We start from the raw sequence: 22,215 nt of genomic DNA on the forward strand, positions 1-22,215 counted from the left end.
ATTATCTTTGGGGTTTTTTTTAACACTGCAATCACACTGTTTTAGTATATTCACAATGTTTTGCAATCATCACTACTATCTAATTCTAATTCTAATTCCAGAACATTTTTGTTACCCAAAAAGGAAACCCCATGCCCATTAGCACTCCCCATTCTCCTCGCCTCCTTGCAACCACTAATCTACTTTTCATTTCCATGGATTTGCTATACTGCATACTTCACATAAATGGAATACTATAATATGTGGACTTTTGTGTTTGATTTAGCTCATTCTTGAATCCTTCCTTCCAGTAATGGAACAAAGTAGGTACTCAATAAATATTTGCTAAGTCAATGGAGAAGCACTACAGGAACAAGGAAGAATTAAGGATCTAGAAAAGAACTACAGAATTTTAGAGGTAGAAGGAGCTTTAAACGCCATCTAGTCCAAACATCTAATTTTCTACAGGAGGAAATTAAGGTCCAGAGAAACCAAATGACTTACCCAGGGTCAATTAGCCATTCAGTGGCAGAACTGAGACTAAAACTCAAGAAATTTTGACTCACAATTTAGGAGTTTTTCTAATGATTCCCTAAAATGAAATTCCCCTTTGTTTTCATTCCATCTAAAATGATGTACTACCAGTGCCTTCCTAGTTGTTGGGCTTGTTTGCTTATTTCTAAGCATGGTAGTATCTCTCTTTCTGGAGTTCTAGAATGAACTTGCTTCAGGAAGGCAAAAAAGATTTAAATAATTTTTTAAACAGCCAGGCTCCTTTCATCCTCTAACTATTCTGTTGCTACTGTTGTTTTTCCTTTGAGCAGGTGTTTTGCGGAGGTCTCATATTCAAGTACAAACCTTGCTTCATTTTGAAAGCTCACAAGCTGACAGCCCCAGGAGGTATGACTCTACAGATCATGCGCTCTCAGAGAATAGCTCTGATGTTTTTTTATCACCTTGTTCTGACTCATTATCTAAAAACCTAGGAGAGATTTCATAACTATGGATTTTAAGAACAAAACTCTAACTTTCAAATGTCTTTCACATATATTTGTTTGCATATTGGATCCACAAACATCTGAAATTTCACAGGGCATCAATACATATCAAGTTTGATATGTATGTAAGCTTGATGTGTCCACTCTGTGACAAGGATTATGATCTTGAGAAAGAGGCAAGATTTCTGTGCATTCTCAGATAAAGATTCACTCTGGGCTTACCTCTTGACCTACATCTCAACTGCCCTATTTAAAATGATGGTACATCTACTTAGTATTTTGCCCTTTTATGTGTGAACCTGAGATTCAGATAAAGATTAACCAGCTGTTGTTTTGTTTATTAAGCCTGAAGCCACCCTTTATTTTTCCATTCTGAGTGAAGCAAAGACCGAAATTTTATTACATTTGTCCAAACACAGTGACAGCCGATTTCCTAACTCTCTCGGCCCATCTTTCCCAATCTTCCAAAAACAATTTTTTTTTAAAGATTGGCACCTGAGCTAACATCTGTTGCCAATCTTTTTTTCTCCTTCTCCCCAAAGCCCCCTGGTACATAGTCGTATATTCCAGTTGTAGGTCCTTCTGGCTGTGCTATATGGGAGGCCGCCTCAGCAAGGCTTGACGAGCAGTACTAGGTCTGTGCCCAGGATCCAAACCAGTGAAACCCTGGGCAGCCGAACCAGAGTGTGTCACCTTAACCACTCGGTCATGGGGCCAACCCTGAAAAGACATTTTTTTAAAATAAGAAAATCCCCTTTCTCTCAAGCGAAAGGTATCCAATAGCTGGATTCTGAAATGCAACTAGATGACCTTCCTTACATGTGCGTGACAGGAAGGCTGGCTTTCCACAAAGGGAGTGCATGTCAACATAACTGGGCTCAACAGATTCACAGAGTTGGAAAGGAGAGCAGACATCCTCTACAACAAATTCAATCCCTTCATTTTAAAGAAAAGGAAAGTCAACTCAGTGGAGGAGGGATGGTCTTTTCAACAAATGGTGCTGAAAGAGGACATCCATAGGCAAAAAAAAAAAAAAAAAAAAAAAAACCTCAACCTAAATCTCACACTATACACGGATTCTGAATTTAAATGTAAAATATAAAACTATAAAGGAAAGTGAAGTCCAGCAAGGGAACTTGGTTTGCCAAAGGTCACCCAGCTCCTCAGAGGTTTCCGAGTTCGCTTCCATAGATTATTATTCATCATCTTGGCAAATCCCATTTGGCCCTGATAACTCCCCTACTCCATACTCCCTCAGAGTACATGGTTTCCACTATATTAACCGGGTACTTGCTCATGCTCTTCTGGTTTTTCACATCTTCTTCAGGCTACTTCAACCATTCACCCATTCAGCATTGACTGGGTGACTACAATGTGCCAGGCGTCGAGCAGGATTATAAAAACGTAAACACGGTTCCCACCTCAGGAGAGCCTTGGTCCAATGGGAGAGAAACTAGACTATTCATCCTCCTAACTAGATTAAAGGCTCCTCTAGAGGCAGGAACGGTACGTTTTCTTCCTTTTCACCAGCCAAGAACGCGCTGTCCTGCACCGCCCGTCCCATGCTCGGCACGCTCGAGCACATTCGGCCGATTGGCTAATCTGGAGCTTCAAGACACTCTTCCTAGGACTGTTTGGGGAACTAAAGTCCACAGAGATTAAACGGCAAATCCTGGATGAGGTGAAAGAGGAGCCGGGGTCACGGCGCGGGGACTCGCCACACTCTCCCGGTCCCGGTCTGCGCGGGCACTGGCGCCGGCGGAGCAGCCGCACGCCCGCCGGGAACCGACGCCGCCGCCAGCGGGCCCCGGAACGCCGCCGCCGCCCCGCCACGCGCAGGCCAGCGCGCTCGGCACACGCACCGCTCGGCGCCTCCTGGCCGCGGCTGCCTCCTCCTCAAGCCTGATTTCGTCTTTTCCGCCAAAATCGGAACTGAAAAGCTGCCTAGAGAGTGGGAATGCGCGCGCTCCCAGGACAATTCTCTCCCCTTTGTCTTCCCGGTATCTGTGACATTTTTCACTGGCAGGCGTTGGGGGGAAATGTTACCTAGAAGGTTCTCTTAGTCTCTCTCCTCAGCCCTGGCCTACCCGCTTCTGAGAGTCCTTCGGACCTCAGCGAAATAGTTTCAAGTCAAACTTAAAGCTTCAAGTAAAAAGAAAAGAAAAGAAAAGAAATCACGTAAGACTAGAGGACTAACAATGCTCGAGCGCCCTCTCTCCCGAGGCCCCGCGCCAGGTTCGCCCTCACCTCAACCGGTCGACGCCTCCCTCGGAGCGGGGCTCAACGGCCCTTCCTCTGGCTCATGAATAATCAATGAGGCCCCCCCCCGGGCGGGGCGAGACGCTCCTCATGAATAATTCATTACCTCCCCACGGCTTGTGCGGGCATCCATCCTCTCTCTCTGCGCTTCATGAATATGCAAAGAAGGGGCGAGCTGGGGCTAAGAGACCCCTGGCGGGTCCCGCCCCCTCAGCGCCCGGCGGGGCAGGTGTTCCCGGTCCGCTTGCCTTCCGGCTGCCGGCGGCGCATCTCTGCCGCCGCGTTTCCCGCCCTTCCGAGGGCTCGCCCCGTGCTCCAGGGCCTGAGGGACCCCCGCGGAGCTCGCGGCGCCGCGAAGGACGGAGAGGCGCGGGGCTAGACGAGGACCCTAACGGCCTTCAGCTCGGGGCGCCCGGCTTGCACAGCGGGTACGTCGAGGACAGCCTGCCCGCTGAGGTGAGGCGGCGGCGGCGGGAGGCCTCGCGGGCCGGGGGGGCCGGGGTGCGAGCCCGAGGGACCTTCGGGTTAACGCGGGCGGTGGCCGGGGCCCGGGGCTCCCAGAGGGGCCAGAGGCGAGCGCGCGGCCGTGTGGGGAGAGGAGGCCGCAGCCTGGAGAGCCCGAGTCAACGCGGAGGGGCCGCCGAGAGGTCCAGAGGACGGAGGGGTCATTCCTTGAGGGCATGGCCACTTCTTCCCTGCATGAGCCCAGCTTTGTATTATTTAAACACTAGTTTGTAATTATGCAAATAAAACATGACTGTGTTTTCCTCTTACGCTGCCCCCAATCCCGGTGCCGCCCGCAGAAGTCATCCCAGTGACAGCTGGGTGCGGGTCTCCTCAGATCCCTTCCCATGTGCTCAGGTACCTGTTTAGTACCCTGTGGAGCTTCTCGAAGGTTCGCGGAGTCCCTTGAGTCCCGGCCATGGGATTTCCTGAGAGTGGATGAAGCAGTGGGCCACGTGAAGCCTGTTCTTACTTTGTTTCTGCAGTAAAGGAAAAAAAGATGGGTAAAACCTGAGTTTATGGCGGAATGACTAAAACCAAAATTGGGGCCGTAATAGACCTTTAGTGCAGGTTTTCTCCACTTCAGCAGTAGTACCCTCCCCCCTAAGTTGTGCAACCTAAAATGTCTCCAGACATTGTCAGATGTCCCGTGGGGGGCAAAGTTGCCCTCGGTGGAGAGCTCCTGCTTTAATCCTATGCTTTCCAGAAGGAACTGCTCTTTAAGCTCCAACCAGACAGATGGTCTTCTGCTCCAGCGCTTTCCAGCCTCCGCGTTTACCTGCTTCGTTCTGGCAGGACCACTAGTCCCTCTCTGCTGTCTGTCCTCGTTCTCGGCTCAGTCAACTACCACCGTCTGCCAAGAGCCTTTCCCCTCGGCCCCATGCTAATGGCAGTCCACCCAACCCCACCCTCCACACAAACACAGTTATTCTCTCTCATTCTAGAATTGATCACAGTCTGGATTTCACTTATGTGTTAACCTGTTTTTCTTTCTCCACCACCTAGAGTGTAAGCAAGCTTCATCAGAGGCCTCGTCTGTCAGGGTCACTCCAGGATCCCTGTGCCTGGCACACAGTGATTCCTCAATAAACATTGGTAGATTGGAACAATAAATGACCCTCTCTTCCTCCTAAGAGCTTTTATGGAGTTTCTCCTTCTTTCCATCCTCATTCCCTGCTGGTTTCCTTGTGACCTTTCTTTAGAACTTGAATGGATGAATGAGCGCCTGTTCTAGGAGCTGTGGGTAAAACCTTCGCTTTTTCCACTGTCTTATTAACTCCTTGAGGGCAGAAACTGTATTATACCTGTTCATTGGAGGTATGCAAGTAGATAGTTGAATGAACTCATCAATGACTTAAGGAACAGTATTAGACAATTAAAAATTGAAAGTGCAACAGAGGGCTTTAGAAACCATCAAAGTCTAGTGCCTTACTTGACAGATGAGCGTTTAAGTAATTTGCTCAAGTTCCCCAATCTCGTTAAGAGACTGAGTCACAAGCACAACCCATGGTCTCACATCTCTCATTTCAAGGCTCTTTCCTATCTCCAGCCGGTCTAGTTTCAGATTGCTTTTCTGTGAACCTGACTTACAACCCAAACACAAAAATCCCAAGCCAAAGCCTTGCTTCTTGTCAGCTAAAAGCTTTTGAGTTTGTACTCTTCATCTTTTGATAAAATCCAACCCTAGGGATAATGGCCTAATGAACTCAAAAGTGTTACATGATACTTAAACAATTTCCCAGCTGCTTTTGTACCTTTCAGTGATAAGAAATTGGAAATTGTCCCTGTCAAAGCAGAGTATCTTGTTTGTTTTGGAAGGAAAAAGTGTATGTTGTGGTAGAAATTGATTATTGTTTAGAAATTTCCAAATTACCAGTTAAAGTTTTGTCAAAGCTTATGTCTTGTAGTAAAATAACATGTGAAGCAGATGAAAATAGAGGGGGGAGAATCTTATTTGAGATGACTTGCATTGCCTAAAATTGACCTCTCTCTTTAGACACTATGTTTCCTTTTACTCTGTGTACTTGAAACAGTTGTCACTCTTCATTAATCAGTCTCTAGTTGGACTCTTGTTTTTTGAGAACTAAAGACCGTTTTTCCTTCTCAGTTAAAAGAAATTCAGGGTTCCTTCTTTTCTCTTCTTGATAATTTTATATAGGCAGCACCTGCTTAGTGGAGTCTGTCGAGTCAAACTCTCAGCTTTTAGAATTTTGCACTTTTATCTGAGGCATCTGACAGCCCGCCACATCACAGGAAGTAGAGATACCTTTTGTCTGACTGATTGAAACGTTCCCCATCAAGTTCAGTTTAACCCTGGAAATCTCCGAAAGATGGTTTACTTGGGGGTTATCAAAATAGACATATTGAATATAAAATGTGTTCCCCAGAGGACATTTCTAAATGTGTCTGCCTCTTCAGTGTACACAATCATGATACCAAATACAGAGAAAAGAGATTGGGGTGGAGGGAGCAACTAAGTAGTAAGGGTGGTTTCTTTATACTATTTGCTTTCAACTCTTATTAGAACTCTTAAAATCATCATAATTCCCAGTCTTCAAAAAACTGACACCGCCATATTTATTCATTCATCTAGCTTTTTTTGTGTGTGTGTGTGCCTATCATTTATAAAGCACTCTGCTAGGCATTGCAGGGACCAGAGAGATAATGACTTGGTCCCTGAGCTGTGGAAATTTACAGTTTAGTAAGAGAGGGAACCCTGTAAACACATTACTCACATAGAAAATAGTTTGCAAATATTAATGGAGGTATAAATTATATGATGGAATGTAGAGAAGGAAGCTATGCATTCTGAACAGGGAACTGAGCCAGCTTCACAAAAGAAGTGGCATTTTATGAGGGGAGCATGTGTATATAATTTCCTTTGCTCATTCTTTGGTGATGGTTAGACTACTTCAAACCAATAAAAGCACCACCACTTTAGAACTAGGAAAGAAAAGGAGGTGTAAGATCCCTTCTTTCCACTCCTGGCAGCAACCTGCTTCTGAAAGCTAAATGTTGCCTTTGCAATTGCAAGTGCCTCACTCATGGTTAGGAGGAGAGCGCCAGCTGCATCATATCAAGCCCTCTCATTTCTGCTTTAGGGTGTCATTTTATCCTGGACTCCGCTGGGGCATGCAGTAGCCTGTGATTTTGGCCAGTGGTGTTTATAGATGTGTTTATGAACATGATTCTGGAGTCCTAGAATTTTAAGTATCACTGAGAAGAAAAGCAAGGCAAAATGATTTAGAGAACTGAAGTTTTGAATCAAGCCTCTGTGTGTAAATTGGCTATATTGCCTAACTTATTTAGAGTACTTTCTAGAGAGAAAGGCAAAGATAAAGGATAACCAACTTGGCTTTAGCTTCTGAACTTCATCCGTTCTTTGGCAGCCAAAGAGAGGCCAGTCAATATGAAATAAGCCCCAACTATAAGGTCTAAACATAAGCTCCTGCTTCTGCCCATACTTTGTCAACCTACAAAATATAATTTCATACATAGGTGGGAATTTATTATGGCCTTTATGCTCACTCGGAGTTGCATATCAATTTCTGCACCCTTTAAATTGATCTTTTCTGACCGGCAGAAGAATCTCCATGTGGGTTCTGTGTTTCTGCGGAAAGCCTAGAGTTTAATGAATTGAACAGGAAATGACAGGGCTGTTAGTGACAGGCTGCTGCCTGCTTGACTGCCCTGACCAAGACATGATGTCCAGGAAGGTATTGAATCCTCAAACACTATAGAAATGTTCTATTTGGCTACTTGGTTCTGTTTTCTGCTGACTATGAAGTTGGGTGACATGTAAAATGATGTTATTCCTCTTAATGTTTATTATTTAGTAGAAAAAGTTTCAAGTGAAATAGAATTTAAACTGGCTTTCCATGATTGCTACATGGTACATCTGCACAGAGATCTGAGATGAGGTGATGTTCAAAATTTACCACACTACTGACAGCCTATATTTTGAGGCTCTTTACTTTCTATGTATTTTGATGCTTGGAAAATGACAGTTACCAAAAAATGGTTTAGAACTCCTATGAGAGCATAGTGCAGCCTCAGCTCCAAGAGGGGCATTTTTCCTTCCCTTAGTTTATAGTAACCTAATCATAAATGCCTAAGTAATAACGACCTCTGATTGAGCAGGTCTCTAATTTAAGATTCAGAATACTTATGATCTTAGCATGAACTGAATACAATAATACAAGACATCTGAGGCAAGCTTTTCTAACATATCTCCTCATTAAAGAAACAAACAAAAACCAACTCCTTCCTGTCAAGAGAAAGGTTAAAGAACTGGAAAGTGAGTAAGACATCACGAGAAAATTACCTACATAGCTTTAAAAATGGAAGGGAGAAAGAATTGCAGGAAGGCATCGTTTAGAGATTTGCTATAACTAACACCTAAGACAACTATCCTAAAAAGCCTGATTTCTGTGGAAGCCATTTTCTCAAATGTGTCGGGGGCTGTGTTAACCTCAGTCACATCAGTGCACAGCGCAGAAAGATTTACTGTAGTAAGAAATGTTGGGAGAATTCAAAGTATGACCTCATTAATAACCCGTGGGCATTTCCCTACCCCTTTATTTGTTGAAGAGTGCCTAAACATAGGACATGCTCAATAAATACATGTTGAATGAATGCACATATGTTGTTGGAAGAATCCCAAATATTATCCAAGCAATTAACTGGGATGTTCAAATTATGCATAATGGGGTTGATCTTTGAAAAGATGCATTACAAATTTCCTGTTTCTGTTGATTGCATTATTTTTCCATTTATTCTAATTTGAAACCATTGTCTTATGTTAACTTTTTATTCAAGTATAGTGTACATACGGAAAACCATTCTCTTTTTAAAATGTACCTTTTATTTACATATACATAAAATTCACCAATTTAAAATGTACAAATGGATGTGAAATGATATCTCATTGTAGTCTTCATTTTTATTTCCCTAATGACTAATGAAGGTGAGCATTTTTTCATGTGCCTATTGGCCTTTTGTGTATCTTCTTTGGAAAAATGTCTGTTCTAATCCTATGCCCATTTTAAGTTTGACTATTTGTCTTTTTATTTTATTTTATTTATTTGTTTATTTATTTATTTTTTTTTGAGGACGATTAGCCCTGAGCTAACTACTGCCAATCCTCCTCTTTTCGCTGAGGAAGACTGGCCCTGAGCTAACATCCTTGCCCATCTTCCTCTACTTTATATGTGGGACGCCTACCACAGCATGGCGTGCCAAGTGGTGCCGTGTCCACACCCGGGATCCAAACCGGCCACTGAAGCAGAACGAGTGCACTTAACTGCTGTGCCACCGGGCTGGCCCCTTGTCTTTTTATTTTAGAGTTGTAAATGTTATATATTCTGGATACAAGTCCCTGATCAGATATATGATTTTTAAATATTTTCTCCCATTCTCTGGGTTGTCTTCACTTTCTTGATGGTGTCCTTCAAAGCACAAAAGGTTTTAATTTTGATGGAATCCAATTTTTTCTTTTGTTGCTTATGCTTTTGCTGTCGTATCTAAGAAACCGTAGCCAAAACAAAGCCACAAAGATTTAGGCCTGTTTTTTACCAGGAATTCTATACTTAACATTTAGGTCTTCAGTCCATTTTGAGTTAATTTTCATATACAGTGTGAGGTAGGGATCCAACTGCCTTCTTTTACATGTGAATATACAATTATCCAAGCAAAATTTGTTGAAAAGACTATTCTTTCCCCATTGAATTGTCTGTCACCTTTGTAAAAAATCCGTTGACCATAACTGTGAGAGTTTATTTCTGTACTCATATTTCTATTCCATTGACGTATATATCTGCTCTTTTGCCAATACCACATTATCCTGATTACTATAGCCTTGTAGTAAGTTTTTAAATCAGAGATGTGTGAGTCTTCCAACTTCATTCTTTTTCAGGATTGTTTTGGCTATTCTGGGTTCCTTGCATTTCCATATGAATTTTACGATCAGCTTGTCAATTCCTGCAAAAAAGGAAACTGGAATTTTGATAGGAATTACATTGAATCTGTAGATCAATTTGGGGAGTATTGCCATCTTAATAATATTAAAATTTTTGATTCATGAGCATGAATATCTTTCCACTTATTTAGATCCTCTTTAATTTCTTTCAATGCTGTTTGTAGTTTTCAGTGTACAAGGCTTGCACTTCTTTAGTTAAATTTATTCCTAAGATTTTTATTCTTTTTGAAGCTTGTATTAGTTTGCTTGGGCTGCTATTACAGAAAAACCACAGACTGAGGGGCTTAACCAACAGAAATTTATTTTTTCACAGTTTTAGAGACCGGAAGTCCAAGATCAAGGTGCTACCAGCGTTGGTTTCTGGTGAGGCCTCTCCTCTTGGCTGCAGATGGCTACCTTTTCCCTGTGTCTTCACATGGGCTTTCCTCTGCACATGTGTGGAGAGAGAGAGATCAATCTCTGGTGTCTCTTCTTCTTGTAAATACACCAGGACTATCAGATTAGAGCCTCACCTATATGACCTCATTTAACCTTAATTACTTCTTTAAAGGCCCTTTGTGCAAATATAGTCACATTGGGGGTTAAGGCTTCAATATATGAATTTTGGGGGACATAATTCAGTCCATAACAATGCTAATGGAAATGGAATTGTTTTCTTAATTTCATTTTCAGATTGTTCATTGCTAGTTTATAGAAATATAATTAGTTTTAATTTTTGATCTTGTATCCTGCAAAGTTGCTTACCTGGCTTATTAATTCTAAGATTTTTTTGGTGGATTTTCTGTACACAGGATTATGTCATCTGCAAATAGAGATAACTTTACTTATTCCTTTCTAATCTGGGTAGCTTTTATTTCTATTTCTTGCCTAATTGCCTGACTACAACCTCCAATCCAGTGTTGAATAGAACTGGCAAGAACAGACATCTTTGTCTTGTTCCTGATCTTAGGGGAAAGCATCCAGTCTTTCACCATCAAGTATCATGTTCACTGGAGTTTTTCATAGATGCCCTTTATCAGGTTAATAAAATTTGCTTCTGTTCCTAGTTTGTTGAGTGTTTATATTGTGAAAGGGTTTTGGATTTTGTCAAATGTTTTGTCTATATATAGAGAGATGATCATGTGGTTTTTGACCTTTATTATTTTAATATGATGTATTAAATTGATTGATTTTCATATATTGAACCAACCTTGCAATCCTGGGATAAATTCCATTTGGTCATGGTGCATAGTCCTTTTTATATGTATCTAGATTCAGTTTGCTAGTTTGTTTTGAGGATTTTTGCATCTATATTTATAAGGAATACTGATCCGTAGTTTCTTGTGATTTTTTAAAAATCTGGTTTTGGTATCAGGGTAATACTGGCTTCAGAGAATGAGTTGGGAAATGTTCTCTCCCCTTTTATTTTGTTGTAACAGTTTGTGAATTCTTATATGTTTGGTAGAATTCTCCAGTGAAGCCATCTGGCTCTGGGCTTTTCTTTGTAGGAGGTTTTTTTTTTATTACCAATTCAGTCTTTTTGCTTGTTATGGGCATATTCAGATTTTCTTTTTCTCCTTGAGTCTGTTTCAGTAGTTTGTGTCTTTATAGGAATTTGTCCATTTCATCTAGGTTATCTGATTTTTTGGCATATATTTGTTCATAAAATTCCCTTATAATTCTTTTTATTTCTGTAATGTTGATAATAATGTCCTTCTTTCATTCCTGATTTTAGTCATTTGAATCTTCTGTCTTTTTCTCTTGATCTTTCCAGCTAATGGGTTGTCAATTTTGTCTCTTTTCTAAGAACCAACTTTTGATTTCATTGATTTTTCTATTGCTTTTCTGTTCTCTACGTCATTTATTTCTGTTCTAATTTGTATTATTTCTTTCTTTCTGCTTACTTTAGGTTTAGTTTGCACTTCTTTTTCTAGTTTCTTGAGATGTAAAGTTAGGTAATTGATTTGAGTTCCTTCTTTTTAATATACCATTTATAGCTATAAATTTCCCTCAAGTTTTAGCTGCATTACATAAACTTTGGTACATCATGTTCTTGTTTTCATTTATCTCAAAGTATTTCCTAATTCCCCTTGTGATTTCTTCTTTGACCTATTGGTTATTTTGGAGTGTGTTGTAGTGATTTCCACATATTTGTGAATTTCCCACATTTTCTTCTGTTATTTCTTTTTTCATTCCCTTGTGGTCAGAGAACATACTTTGTACAATTTCAGTCCTTTTAAAGTTATTAACACTGTGTTATGACCTAACATATGGTGTATTCTGGAGAATGTTCCATGTGCAGTTGAGAAGAATGTATTTTATGCTGTTTTGAGTAGAGTGTTCTATAGATGTCTCTCAGTTCTAGTTAGTTCCTAGTGGGTTCAAGTCTTCTATTTCCCTGTTGATCTTCGGTCTAGTTTTTCTATCCATTATTGAAAGTGAGGTATTGATGTCTCCAGCTATTACTGTTGACTTGTTTATTTCTCCCTTCATTTCTATCATTTTTTGCTACATGTATTTGGAGGCTCTGTTGTTAGATATATGTTTATAATTGTATATATTATTAATAATTGACCTTTTGTCATTATTAAATGTCATTCCTAGTCTCTAGTAACAATTTTTGTTTTAAATTGTATTTGGTCTGATATAAGTATAGCCACTCTATCTCTTTTTTTTTTTTAAATTGTTTCCATGGTCTATCTTTTCCCATCCTTTTACCTTCAATCTATTTGTGTCTTTGATTCTGAAGATTTGTTATGTCTATAAAAGACAAAATATAGTTGGACCATATTGTTTTTATCCATTCAAAAGGCCAATCCCTGTCTTTTTCTTGGAGTGTTTAATCCATTTGCATGTACATTTAATGTAACTACTGACAAGGTAAGATTTATGTCTACCATTTTGCTATTTGTTTTCTGTATGTCTTACATCTTTTTATTCTTCTATTCTTCCATTACTGTCTTCTTTTGTAGACATTTTCTAGTACTATTTTAATTCTCTTGTATTTCTTTGACTATATTTTTAAAGTTATTTTCTTAGTGGTTTCCTGGGGTTTATAATTAAAAGCTTAATTTATAGCAATCTGGTTAAGATTAATACAACTTTATTTCAATAGTATATAAAAACTTTGCTTCTATGTACCTTCATTTCTTTCCTCTCTCTTTATGCTATTATTATCATACATGTACAACATTTAAGCCCTCATTGAAAGTCCTCAACACAGCTTTACAATTATTGCTTTATGCAGTTGTCTTTTAAATCAGATAGGAGAAAGAAGTTACAAATAAAAAATACATTTATGTTGTCTTTATATTTATGTATGTAGTTACTTTACTAAAGTATTCCTATTTCTTCATATGAATTCAAGTTACTTTAGTATTCCTTGTAGAGCAGGTCTGCTAGTGACCAATTCTCTCAGGTTTTATCTGGAAATGTCTTAATTTCTCCTTTGTTTTTGAAAGATAATTCTTCTGGATATACAATTCTAGGTTGACGTTTTTCTTTCAGACCCTTGAATATGCCATCCCACTGCCTTCTGGTCCACATGGTTTCTGATTATAAATCATCTGTTAATCTTATTGAGGATCACTTGTATGTGATGAATTGCTTCTCTCATTACTTTCAAGATTCTTTTTGTCTTTGACTATCAGTAGTTTCATTATGAAGTGTCTAAGTGTAGATCTCTTTGATTTTATCCTATTTGAAGTTTTTTGAGCTTCTTGGATATGTAGATTAATGTTTGTCATTAAATTTGGGAAGTTTTCAGCCATTATTTCTTTGAATATTCTTTTTTCTCTTTCTTCTCTCTTTCTGGGACTCCCATTATGCATATATTGGTACATTTGAAGGTATGCCACAGGCCTCTGAGGCTCTCTGCATTTTTTTTGGTGGTCAGACTGGATAACCTCAAGTGACCTATTTTCACATTCTCTCTTTCTTCTATCAACTCAAATCTGTTGTTGAGCCCTATAGTGAATTTTTCATTTCAGCTATTTTACTTTTTAACTCCAGAGTGTCTATTTGGTTCTTTCTAAATAATTTTTATCTCTTCTTTGATATTCTCCATTTGGTAAGACATCATTCTTATACTTTTCTTTAGTTCTTTAGTCCATGGTTTTCTTTAGTTCTTTTAGTTCTTTTGAGCTGATTCAAAGTCATTGTCTACCAAGTACAATGTCTGGGCTTCCTCAGGGACAGTTTCTTTTGACTGCTTTTGTGTGTGTGTCATACTTTCTTGTTTTTTTTTTTTTTTTTTGCATGTCTTGTAATTTTTGTTGAAAAGTGGACATTTTAAATAATATCACATGCACCTCAGGAAATCAGATTCCCTCCTCTCCAGACCTCGTTGTTGCTATTTGCTTGTTTAATGACTTTCCTGAACTAATTCTGTAAAATCTGTAATCTTTCTTAGGTGTGGCTATGGAATTCTCTGCTTGAAAACCATCCTCTTTTATTCTTCCCTTTCCTTTTATCCCACATTCAATCACTTGCTGAGATCTATCAGTTTTTTGGGTTTTTTTGAGGAAGATCAGCCCTGAGCTAACATTTGCTGCCAATCCTCCTCTTTTTGCTGAGAAAGACTGTCCCTGACCTAACCTCCATGCCCATCTTCCTCCACTTTATATGTGGGACGCCTACCACAGCATGGCTTGCCAAGCAGTGCCACGTCCACACCCGGGATCCAAACCGGCCAACCCCGGGCCACCAAAGCGGAACATGCACGCTTAACTGCTGTGCCACTGGGCCAGCCCTATCAGTTTTAATTATATAATTTTTCTTATACTATTCCCTCATTTCATTCTCATGGCACCACTGTAGCTCAGGTCTCCCTCTTTCTGATTTAAACTGTATACTAATACTGGTTTTCTTTAAAAATGTGGTTTAATCATTTTCTTCTCCCTAACCAAGTAAAATTTTTCAAAAAATGCAAAGATGATTAGGTTAGAGGAGACACACTCATATTTGCAAACTGGGAAGAATCTTGTGGCAAAGGAGTGACTGCAGATAACATAGTGTAGGGGAGTGACTCATGGCATAAAGTCCTAGAGGAAGGGGAGGGAATTGGACCAGTTACACCTGCCTTGGAAACAAGGAGGGATCCTTTAACCTCTGAGACAGGATTGAAGGTACGAAGTATGTATAGATATACTATAGATGTTAGAGCCAGCCCTGGTGGTTTAGTGGTTAAGGTTCAGTGCTCTCATTGCCATGGCCTGGATTTGTTTCCCAGTCAGGGAACCACACCACCCATCTGTCTGTTGTCATACTGTGGCAGCTGCATGTTGCTGTGATGTTGAAAGCTATGCCACTGGTATTTCAAATACCAGCAGGGTCATCCATGGTAGATGGGTTTCAGCAGAGCTTCCAGACTAAGACAGGCAAGGAAGAAGGACCTAGACACCCACTTCCAAAAGATTGGCCATGATAACCCTATGTATTGTAGCAGAGCCTTGTCTGATATAGCACTGAAAGGTGAGAGGATGGTGCAAGAAGACTGGGCAGGGTTCTCCTCTGCTGTATACAGAGTTGCTAGGAGTAGGAATTGACTCTAAGGCACTAACAAACAAACAGACAAAATAGATGTTAGAGAGCAGGTAAGAGAGAGCATGAAGCTTTTCTTTCCCTTTTTCAGGGTATCGTCTCAGAGTGACAGGGTTAAGTATGATCCAGGAGTCTTAGAGAAAGTAAGTTTTAAAGCAATCACAGATGAGAAATGAAAAAGATTTCTAACTTGGGAAATGTAAAAGGATTGTAAGAACCTACTTGTATGAAACATTCTGGGTAACTGTGTCACTGTGTCCTTAGAGTTCTTATTGACATTGGTCTTTATTGAAGAAAGTCACTTGTATCCTATTTGAAGATGTCTGCATAAGGTTCATCCTTGTGGAGTAGGTGTATTTGTGATATATTTTTTACAAACCTTTATTTTGCTATCATGTGCCAGACAGATGGGCCAATGATAATCATGTTTTAAGCATACTTTTCCATATATCTTCTCAGATAATCAGTATAATCACATTCAGAGATGGACAAGGCACAAAATTCTTTTGTCTTTTCACAAATGAGGAAAGACCTTAAAATCTGTGGACCTGCCCAAGCTACTTACATAGGGGATGCAAAACCAGAAGTTAATCAGGTTTTATAATCTAGGTATAATGCTCTAAGTTTTGCTCTTTATAACATGAACATTAGCGATTATATTAAGGAAACAGGCCTTGTGGGTCAAAAATTCTGTTTTCAAACTGCAACACTTGACATTGAGCATTGAGCAGTAGCCACAAATAGGGTAAGAGAGAGTGCTAATGAAGCCAGCAAAGAGGCAAAGAATAGTGATATTTCCAGCCTTCCAATTTGTAAGGTCCCATTTAATATATTATTTCATTTGATCTTACAACAGTCTTATGAGGAAATTACGATTACCCCATTTTTAAACCGTTTAGGAAATGGAATTGCTTAGAGCTTAAAATATGTATCTAAGGTCACACAACTGGTAAGTGGTAAAGTCAGAGAATCAAACCCATGTCAATTTATTACAAATTTCATATTCTTTTCACTAAAGTTGATCATTCTTGAAATCATTTGCCAGATTATTAACCATTTTCATTTATCTCAAGATGTTTTCTAATTTCCCTTGTGATTTTTTTTGACCCATTGGTTGGTCAGGTGTCTTGGTTAATTTCCATATATTTGTGAATTTTCCAGTTTTCCTTTTGCTATTGATTTCTAGTTTCAATCCATTGTGGTCAGAAAAGATACTTGGTAGGATTTCAATCTTAAATTTCCTAAGACTTTTTTTGTGATCTATCCTGGAGAATGTCCCATATCCTCTTGAGAAGGTATATTCTGCTGTTGTTGGGTGGAGTGTGCTGTATGTCTGTTAAGTCCAATTGGTCTGTAGTGTTGTTCAAGTCTGTTTCCTTATTGATCTCCTATTTGGTTGTTCCATCTATTATTGAAAGTGGGATATTGAAATCTCCTACTATTATTGTGTTACTATTTCTCTATTCAATTCTGTCAATGTTTGCTTCATATATTTGAGTGCTCTGTTGTTAGGTGCATATATATTTATAATTGTTATGTCTTCCTAATGAGTTGCCCTTTTATCATTATATAATTTCCTTCTTTTTCTCATGTAACAGTTTTTGACTTAAAGTCTATTTTGTCTTATATAAGTATGGCCACCCCTGCCCTCTTTTGGTTACGATTTGCATGAAATATATTTTTCCACCCCTTCACTTTCAGCCTACGTGTGTCTTTAATAGCTAAAATGAGTCTCTTGTGGACAGCATATAGTTGGATCTTGTGTGTTTTTTTCAGTCTGTTCAGCCACTCTGTGTCTTTTTGATTGGGGAGTTTGATCGATTTACATTTAAAGTAATTACTAATAGGGAAGAATTTACTATTGCCACTTTCTCAATTGTTTTCTGTATGTCTTGTAATCATTTTGTCCCTTTTTTCTTCTATATGTATTTTCTTTGTGGTTACCCTGGGGATTACATAAAACATCTTATAGTTATAACAATCTATTTTAAACTGATAACAATTTAACTGCAGTCATATACAAAAACTCTACTTCTTTACATCTCCTTCCCCACTTTATGTTATTGATGTCATAGATTACCTCTTTTTCTACTTTGTATCCATTAACATAGTTTTATAGTTATAGTTGTATTTTATGCTTTTATCTTTTATTATATACCAGAATTAGAAGTGATTTACATACTACCATTATAGTATTACAGGATTCTGTATTTGTCTATATATCTACTTTTACCAGAGAGCTTCACATTTTCATATGCTTTCATATTGTGGTCTAGCATCCTTTCGTTTTAACTTGAAGGACTCTTTTAAGTATATCTTATAAGGTAGGTCTAGTGGTGATGAATTCCCTCAGCTTTTATTTATCCAGGAAGATAATTATTTCTCTTTCATTTTTGAAGAAGAGTTTTGCCAGATATAGTATTCTTTCTTGACAGTTGTTTTCTTTCAGTACTTTCAATATATCTTTTCACACCCTTCTGACCTGCAAGGTTTCTGCTGAGAAATCTGCTGATACTCTTAGGGGACATGTCAAGTTGCTTTCCTCAGATTCTCCCCTTGTTTTTGACTTTTGACAGTTTGATTATAATGTTTCTTTGTGAGATCCTCTTTGGGTTAATCTTTGTTGGAGTCCTTCGAGCTTCTTGAATTTAGATGTTCATTTCCTTCCTCAGATTTAGGAAGTTTCCAGCCCTTATTTCTTCAATTAAGCTCTCTGCCCCTTTCTCTCTTTCTGAGACTCCCATAATACATGTATTAGCCCACTTATTGGTGTTCCATAAGTTCCTTAGGCTTTCTTCACATTTTTTTCTTCATTCTTCTTTAACTGTTTTCTGTTCTTCTTACTCAATAATTTCAAATGATCTATCTTCAACTTTGCTGATTCTTTCTTCTGCTTGATCAGGTCTACTGTTGAACTCCTCTAGTGAATGTTTCACTTTGGTTATTGTATTCCTTAGCTCCAGAATTTCTGTTTGGTTCTTTTTTATAGTTCCTGTCTCTTTGTTGATATTCTTATTTTGTTCATACATCATTTTCCTGATTTCATTTAGTTGTCTGTGTTCTGTTGTAGTTCATTGAGATCCTTTAAGGCAATTATTTTGAATTCTTTGTCAGGTAATTCATAGATCTCCATTTCTTTAGGGTTGGTTTCTGGAGATTTATTTTGTTCCTTTGGTTGGGCCACATTTCCCTATTTTTTCTTATTCTTGTTTTTTTTTGCTGGGATTTGGCCATTTGAAAAAACAACCTCTTCTCCTAGTCTTTATGGACTGGCTTCATACAGGGGAAGACCTTCACCAATCAGCCCAGGTAGAGATTCTGGGAGCTTCTCAAACCTTTTCTGGGGATGCATCTTCTCTAAGTTTGTGCATGTAATTTCCCAATAAGAGAGGTTTGCTGGTTTCGTTTTTCAGGAGCTTATAATTTCTTGCTCCCTCTCATGTCTGTCTGTGGTACTAAAGGTTCTCTGGTCCTGCAACAAGCCACTAATTCTTCTTTGTTCTCAGTGGTCTCCAGGCACCCAAAGAACGTCAACAATCCAAGACAGGCAAGACAGAAACTAGTCCCTTGGCTAACCCCTCAAAAGCCAGAATATTGGGCATATGTTCCACTCATCTCTTTTCCTCCCAAGGGAGAATGTGCAAGTTGGGCATTTTCTCCTACTCATGTCAAGCTCTGCTGGCTTGGAGTAAGGGCTATCGTGGGTGAAATGCAATGACTTTTTTTTACTCATTTCAATGCAGCTCTTCTTAGCTTTGTGTTTGTTTGGGTTACTGTGACTTCTTACCTGGTTTCTAGAGTCCTAATAAAGGCTTTTTGGACCAAAATTGTTGTTAAGTCAGTGTCTCTGTGGGGGGATGAGATCTGGGGCTTCCTATTCTGCCATCTTGCTGACATCACTCCAGATACTTAACCTTTTTGAGTTATGGGATCTTTGATAATCTGTTGAAAGCTGTGTTTTTCTCCTGAACTATGCCCTATGTGACTTTTCCCTTTTTGATTCTAATCTGTATCATTTTACTGTAATAAACCTCTACCATGAGTAGATCACCTTTTTCCAAATCCTACAAGTCTTTCTAGTGGATTATTGAAACAGAGTGGTCTTGGGGACCATTCCTGTTGAGCTAGCCAATCTACCATATCCACAGCCACAATTAGGCCACAAGTCTGTCAGCACTGAGCATGAGTTCATTTCAGCAAACATTTAAGGAATGCCTATCATTTTCTAAGTGCTAGGAAAATACAAAAACTGAGAGGTAAATAAGATCATACCTTTGGCTATATAACCTTAGCATAGTCCTCTCCAGTCTTCAAAATTTAAGTAGTAGAAATCATGTACATAGGAGATATTCTTTTCTTTCTTATTGCCTTCCAATTTATCTCACCCAACACATCATTCTGTCTTATTCTTCTGCATTCTATATCAGGCCATGCTTAAAGAGAATACTTTATGTTTACAAAGTAATAACTTTTTTGTGTTTTGTTTTAATTTTTGAAATTATTTTTAAAAGTCAGATGTATTGAAATATAATTTATGTACAATAAAATTCACTCTTTATAAGTATACAGTTCTGTAAATTTTGACAAATGTTTACAACTACCTCAAGATAAAAACGTTTCTGGGGTCAGCCCGGTGGTACAGTGGTTAAGTTTGCCTGTTCTGCTTCTTGGTGGCCCGGGGTTTGCCAGTTCAGATCCCAGGTGCGGATATGGCACCGCTTGGCACGCCTTGCTGTGGTAGGCATCCCACATAGAAAGTAGAGGAAGATGGGCATGGATGTTAGCTCAGGGCCAGGCTTCCTCAGCAAAAAAAAAGAGGAGGACTGGCAGTAGTTAGCTCAGGGCTAATCTTCCTCAAAACAAAAACAAAAACAAAACATTTCCATCACCTTGAAAAGTTCCCGCAGGCTCCTATACGGTCAAGTACCCTCTCCTCACCCTGCCCATCCTGAGTCCCTGGCAACCACTGATCTGTTTTCCATCCGTGGAATCATATGGCGTGTATTCTTTTGTCTGCCTTTTTTTTTTTTTTTTTTTTTTTTTACCTATCACAGTGCTTTTGTGATTAATCTGTGTTGTTGCATGTATCAGTAATTTGTTCCTTTTTACTACCTAGTAATATTCCATTGTATGGATATACCAGAATTTGTTTATCCATTCACGAATTGTTGGACATTTGGATTTTTGCAGTTTGAACCTATTATGAATTAAGCTGCTATGAATATTCAGATGCAGGCATTTGTGTGGACATATTTTTCATTTCTATTGGGTAAATACCTAAAAGCAGGATTGCTGTGTCGTATGGTAAGAGTATGTTTATAAGAAATTACCTAATGTTTCTCCAAATGGCTTTGCCATTTTGCATTTCGACCAGCAAAGTATGAGATTTCTGGTTGTTGCTCATCCTCACCACCACTTAGTATTGTCAATCTTTTCTAATTTTAGCCAGTTACTAGGTATGTAGTGGTACTTCATTGTGATTTTAATTTATATTTTCCTAATGCCTAATAATTCTGGGCATCTTTTCTTATGCTTATTTGCCATTTTTATATCTTCTTTGGTGAAGTATATGTCTAAATCTTTTATCCATTTTTTTTATTGGGCTGTTTATCTTCTTATTATGAAATTTTAAGAGTTGTTTATATGTTCTGGATAAGTTGTTTATCCTAAATGTGTTTTGCAACTATTGTTTTCCAGTCCGTGGATTGTCTTTTCATTTTTCTGAAAGAGTCTTTTGACAAACAGTTTCTAATGTGTAAGTAATTCAAATTATCATTGTTTTTAATGGTTAGTGTTTTTGTCTCCTAAGAAGACTTTGCCTAACCTAGGGTCTGGAATCTTTTTTCTTATTTTCTTCTAGACATTCTAGTTTTAGCACTTACATTTTGATCAGTGATCCACATTGAGTTACTTTTTGTTTATGATGCAAGGTAAAGGTTGAGGTTCAACTTCTGCTTATGGATAACCTATTGTTCTGGCACCATTTATTTAAAAGACTTTCCTTTCCCGCATTGAATTATGTTGGCACCATTGTAGAAAGTAATTAATCCTACATATGTGAGCCTCCTTGTCCAGTTCTTTAGGTCTATATGTCTATCTATATGATTTTTCTGGTCTTGATTACCATAGTTTTATGGTAAGTCTTGACATTAGGTAGTGTAGGCCTTCCACTTTCATCATTCTTCTTCAAATTGTTTTGGCTATTCTAGGTTCTTTGGTTTTCCATATTAATTTTAGAATCAACTTGTCAGTTTCTACAGAATTGCCTGCTGAGATTTTGATTGGGTTTGCATTGAATGTCTATATCAGTTGGGGAAAACTATCATCTTAACAATATTGAGTCTTCTAATCTTTGAACATGGAATGTATCTCCATGTATTTAGGTCTTTATTAATTTCTCTCAGCAATGTTTTGTAATTTTTCAGTGTTTTGTAAGTTTTTAGTGTATAGGTCTTATGCATATTTTGTTAAGTTAATCTCTAAGTACTTCATGTTTGTTGATGCTGCTGTAAATTTCTTTTATTTCATTTTTTTAAATTTATTTTATTTTATTTTATTTTTTGAGGAAGATTAGCCCTGAGATAACTGCTGCCAATCCTCCTCTTTTTGCTGAGGAAGACTGGCCCTGAGCTAACATCCATGCCCATCTTCCTCTACTTTATATGTGGGATGCTTACCACAGCATGGTGTGCCAAGTGGTGCAGTGTCCGCACCCGGGGTCTGAACCGGCGAACCCCGGGCCGCTGAAGTGGAGCGTACGCACTTAACCGCTGTACCACTGGGCTGGCCCCTTTATTTCAATTTTTAATTATTCATTGCCGATATAGAGAAATATAACAGATTTTGCATATTTTTTATACTTTGTATATTTCTGATTATGTTTCAATGAACCTGATACAACTGGATTCTCACTAAGTACCCTGAGATTATCAGAAGGTTACATGTTTCTTTCTGATTCATTAGGCTTTGTTTTCCTTT

At 38.7% G+C, this 22,215-nt stretch overlaps 2 protein-coding genes across 42 annotated transcripts in view; one reads left to right on the forward strand and one right to left on the reverse strand.

The window, feature by feature from the left end:
• HORMAD2 (HORMA domain containing 2) overlaps positions 1 to 4,743 on the reverse strand; it is a 76,354-nt gene extending 71,611 nt beyond the window's left edge. For 6 of the 34 annotated variants that reach the window (XR_011542297.1, XR_011542294.1, XR_011542296.1 and 3 more), the window contains exon 1: positions 3,225 to 3,335. The gene's annotated coding sequence lies outside the window, so the exon portion shown is untranslated. The other 28 variants (XR_011542311.1, XR_011542312.1, XR_011542309.1 and 25 more) reach the window with 17 other exon arrangements.
• Positions 3,291 to 22,215, forward strand: part of LOC139084698 (collagen alpha-2(I) chain-like) — a 58,887-nt gene continuing 39,962 nt past the window's right edge. For 5 of the 8 annotated variants that reach the window (XR_011542314.1, XR_011542313.1, XR_011542315.1 and 2 more), the window contains exon 1: positions 3,291 to 3,692. Coding sequence is in view for 2 of the 8 variants with exons in the window: in XM_070628607.1 (XP_070484708.1) it covers positions 3,291 to 3,692 (402 nt within the window). In the remaining 6 variants the exon portion in view is untranslated. The remainder of the gene's footprint in view (positions 3,693 to 22,215) is intronic. The other 3 variants (XR_011542317.1, XR_011542318.1, XM_070628608.1) reach the window with 1 other exon arrangement.

The sequence above is a fragment of the Equus przewalskii genome, chromosome 7 (genome assembly GCF_037783145.1).
Source record: "Equus przewalskii isolate Varuska chromosome 7, EquPr2, whole genome shotgun sequence".
Taxonomy (NCBI): Eukaryota; Metazoa; Chordata; class Mammalia; order Perissodactyla; family Equidae; genus Equus; species Equus przewalskii.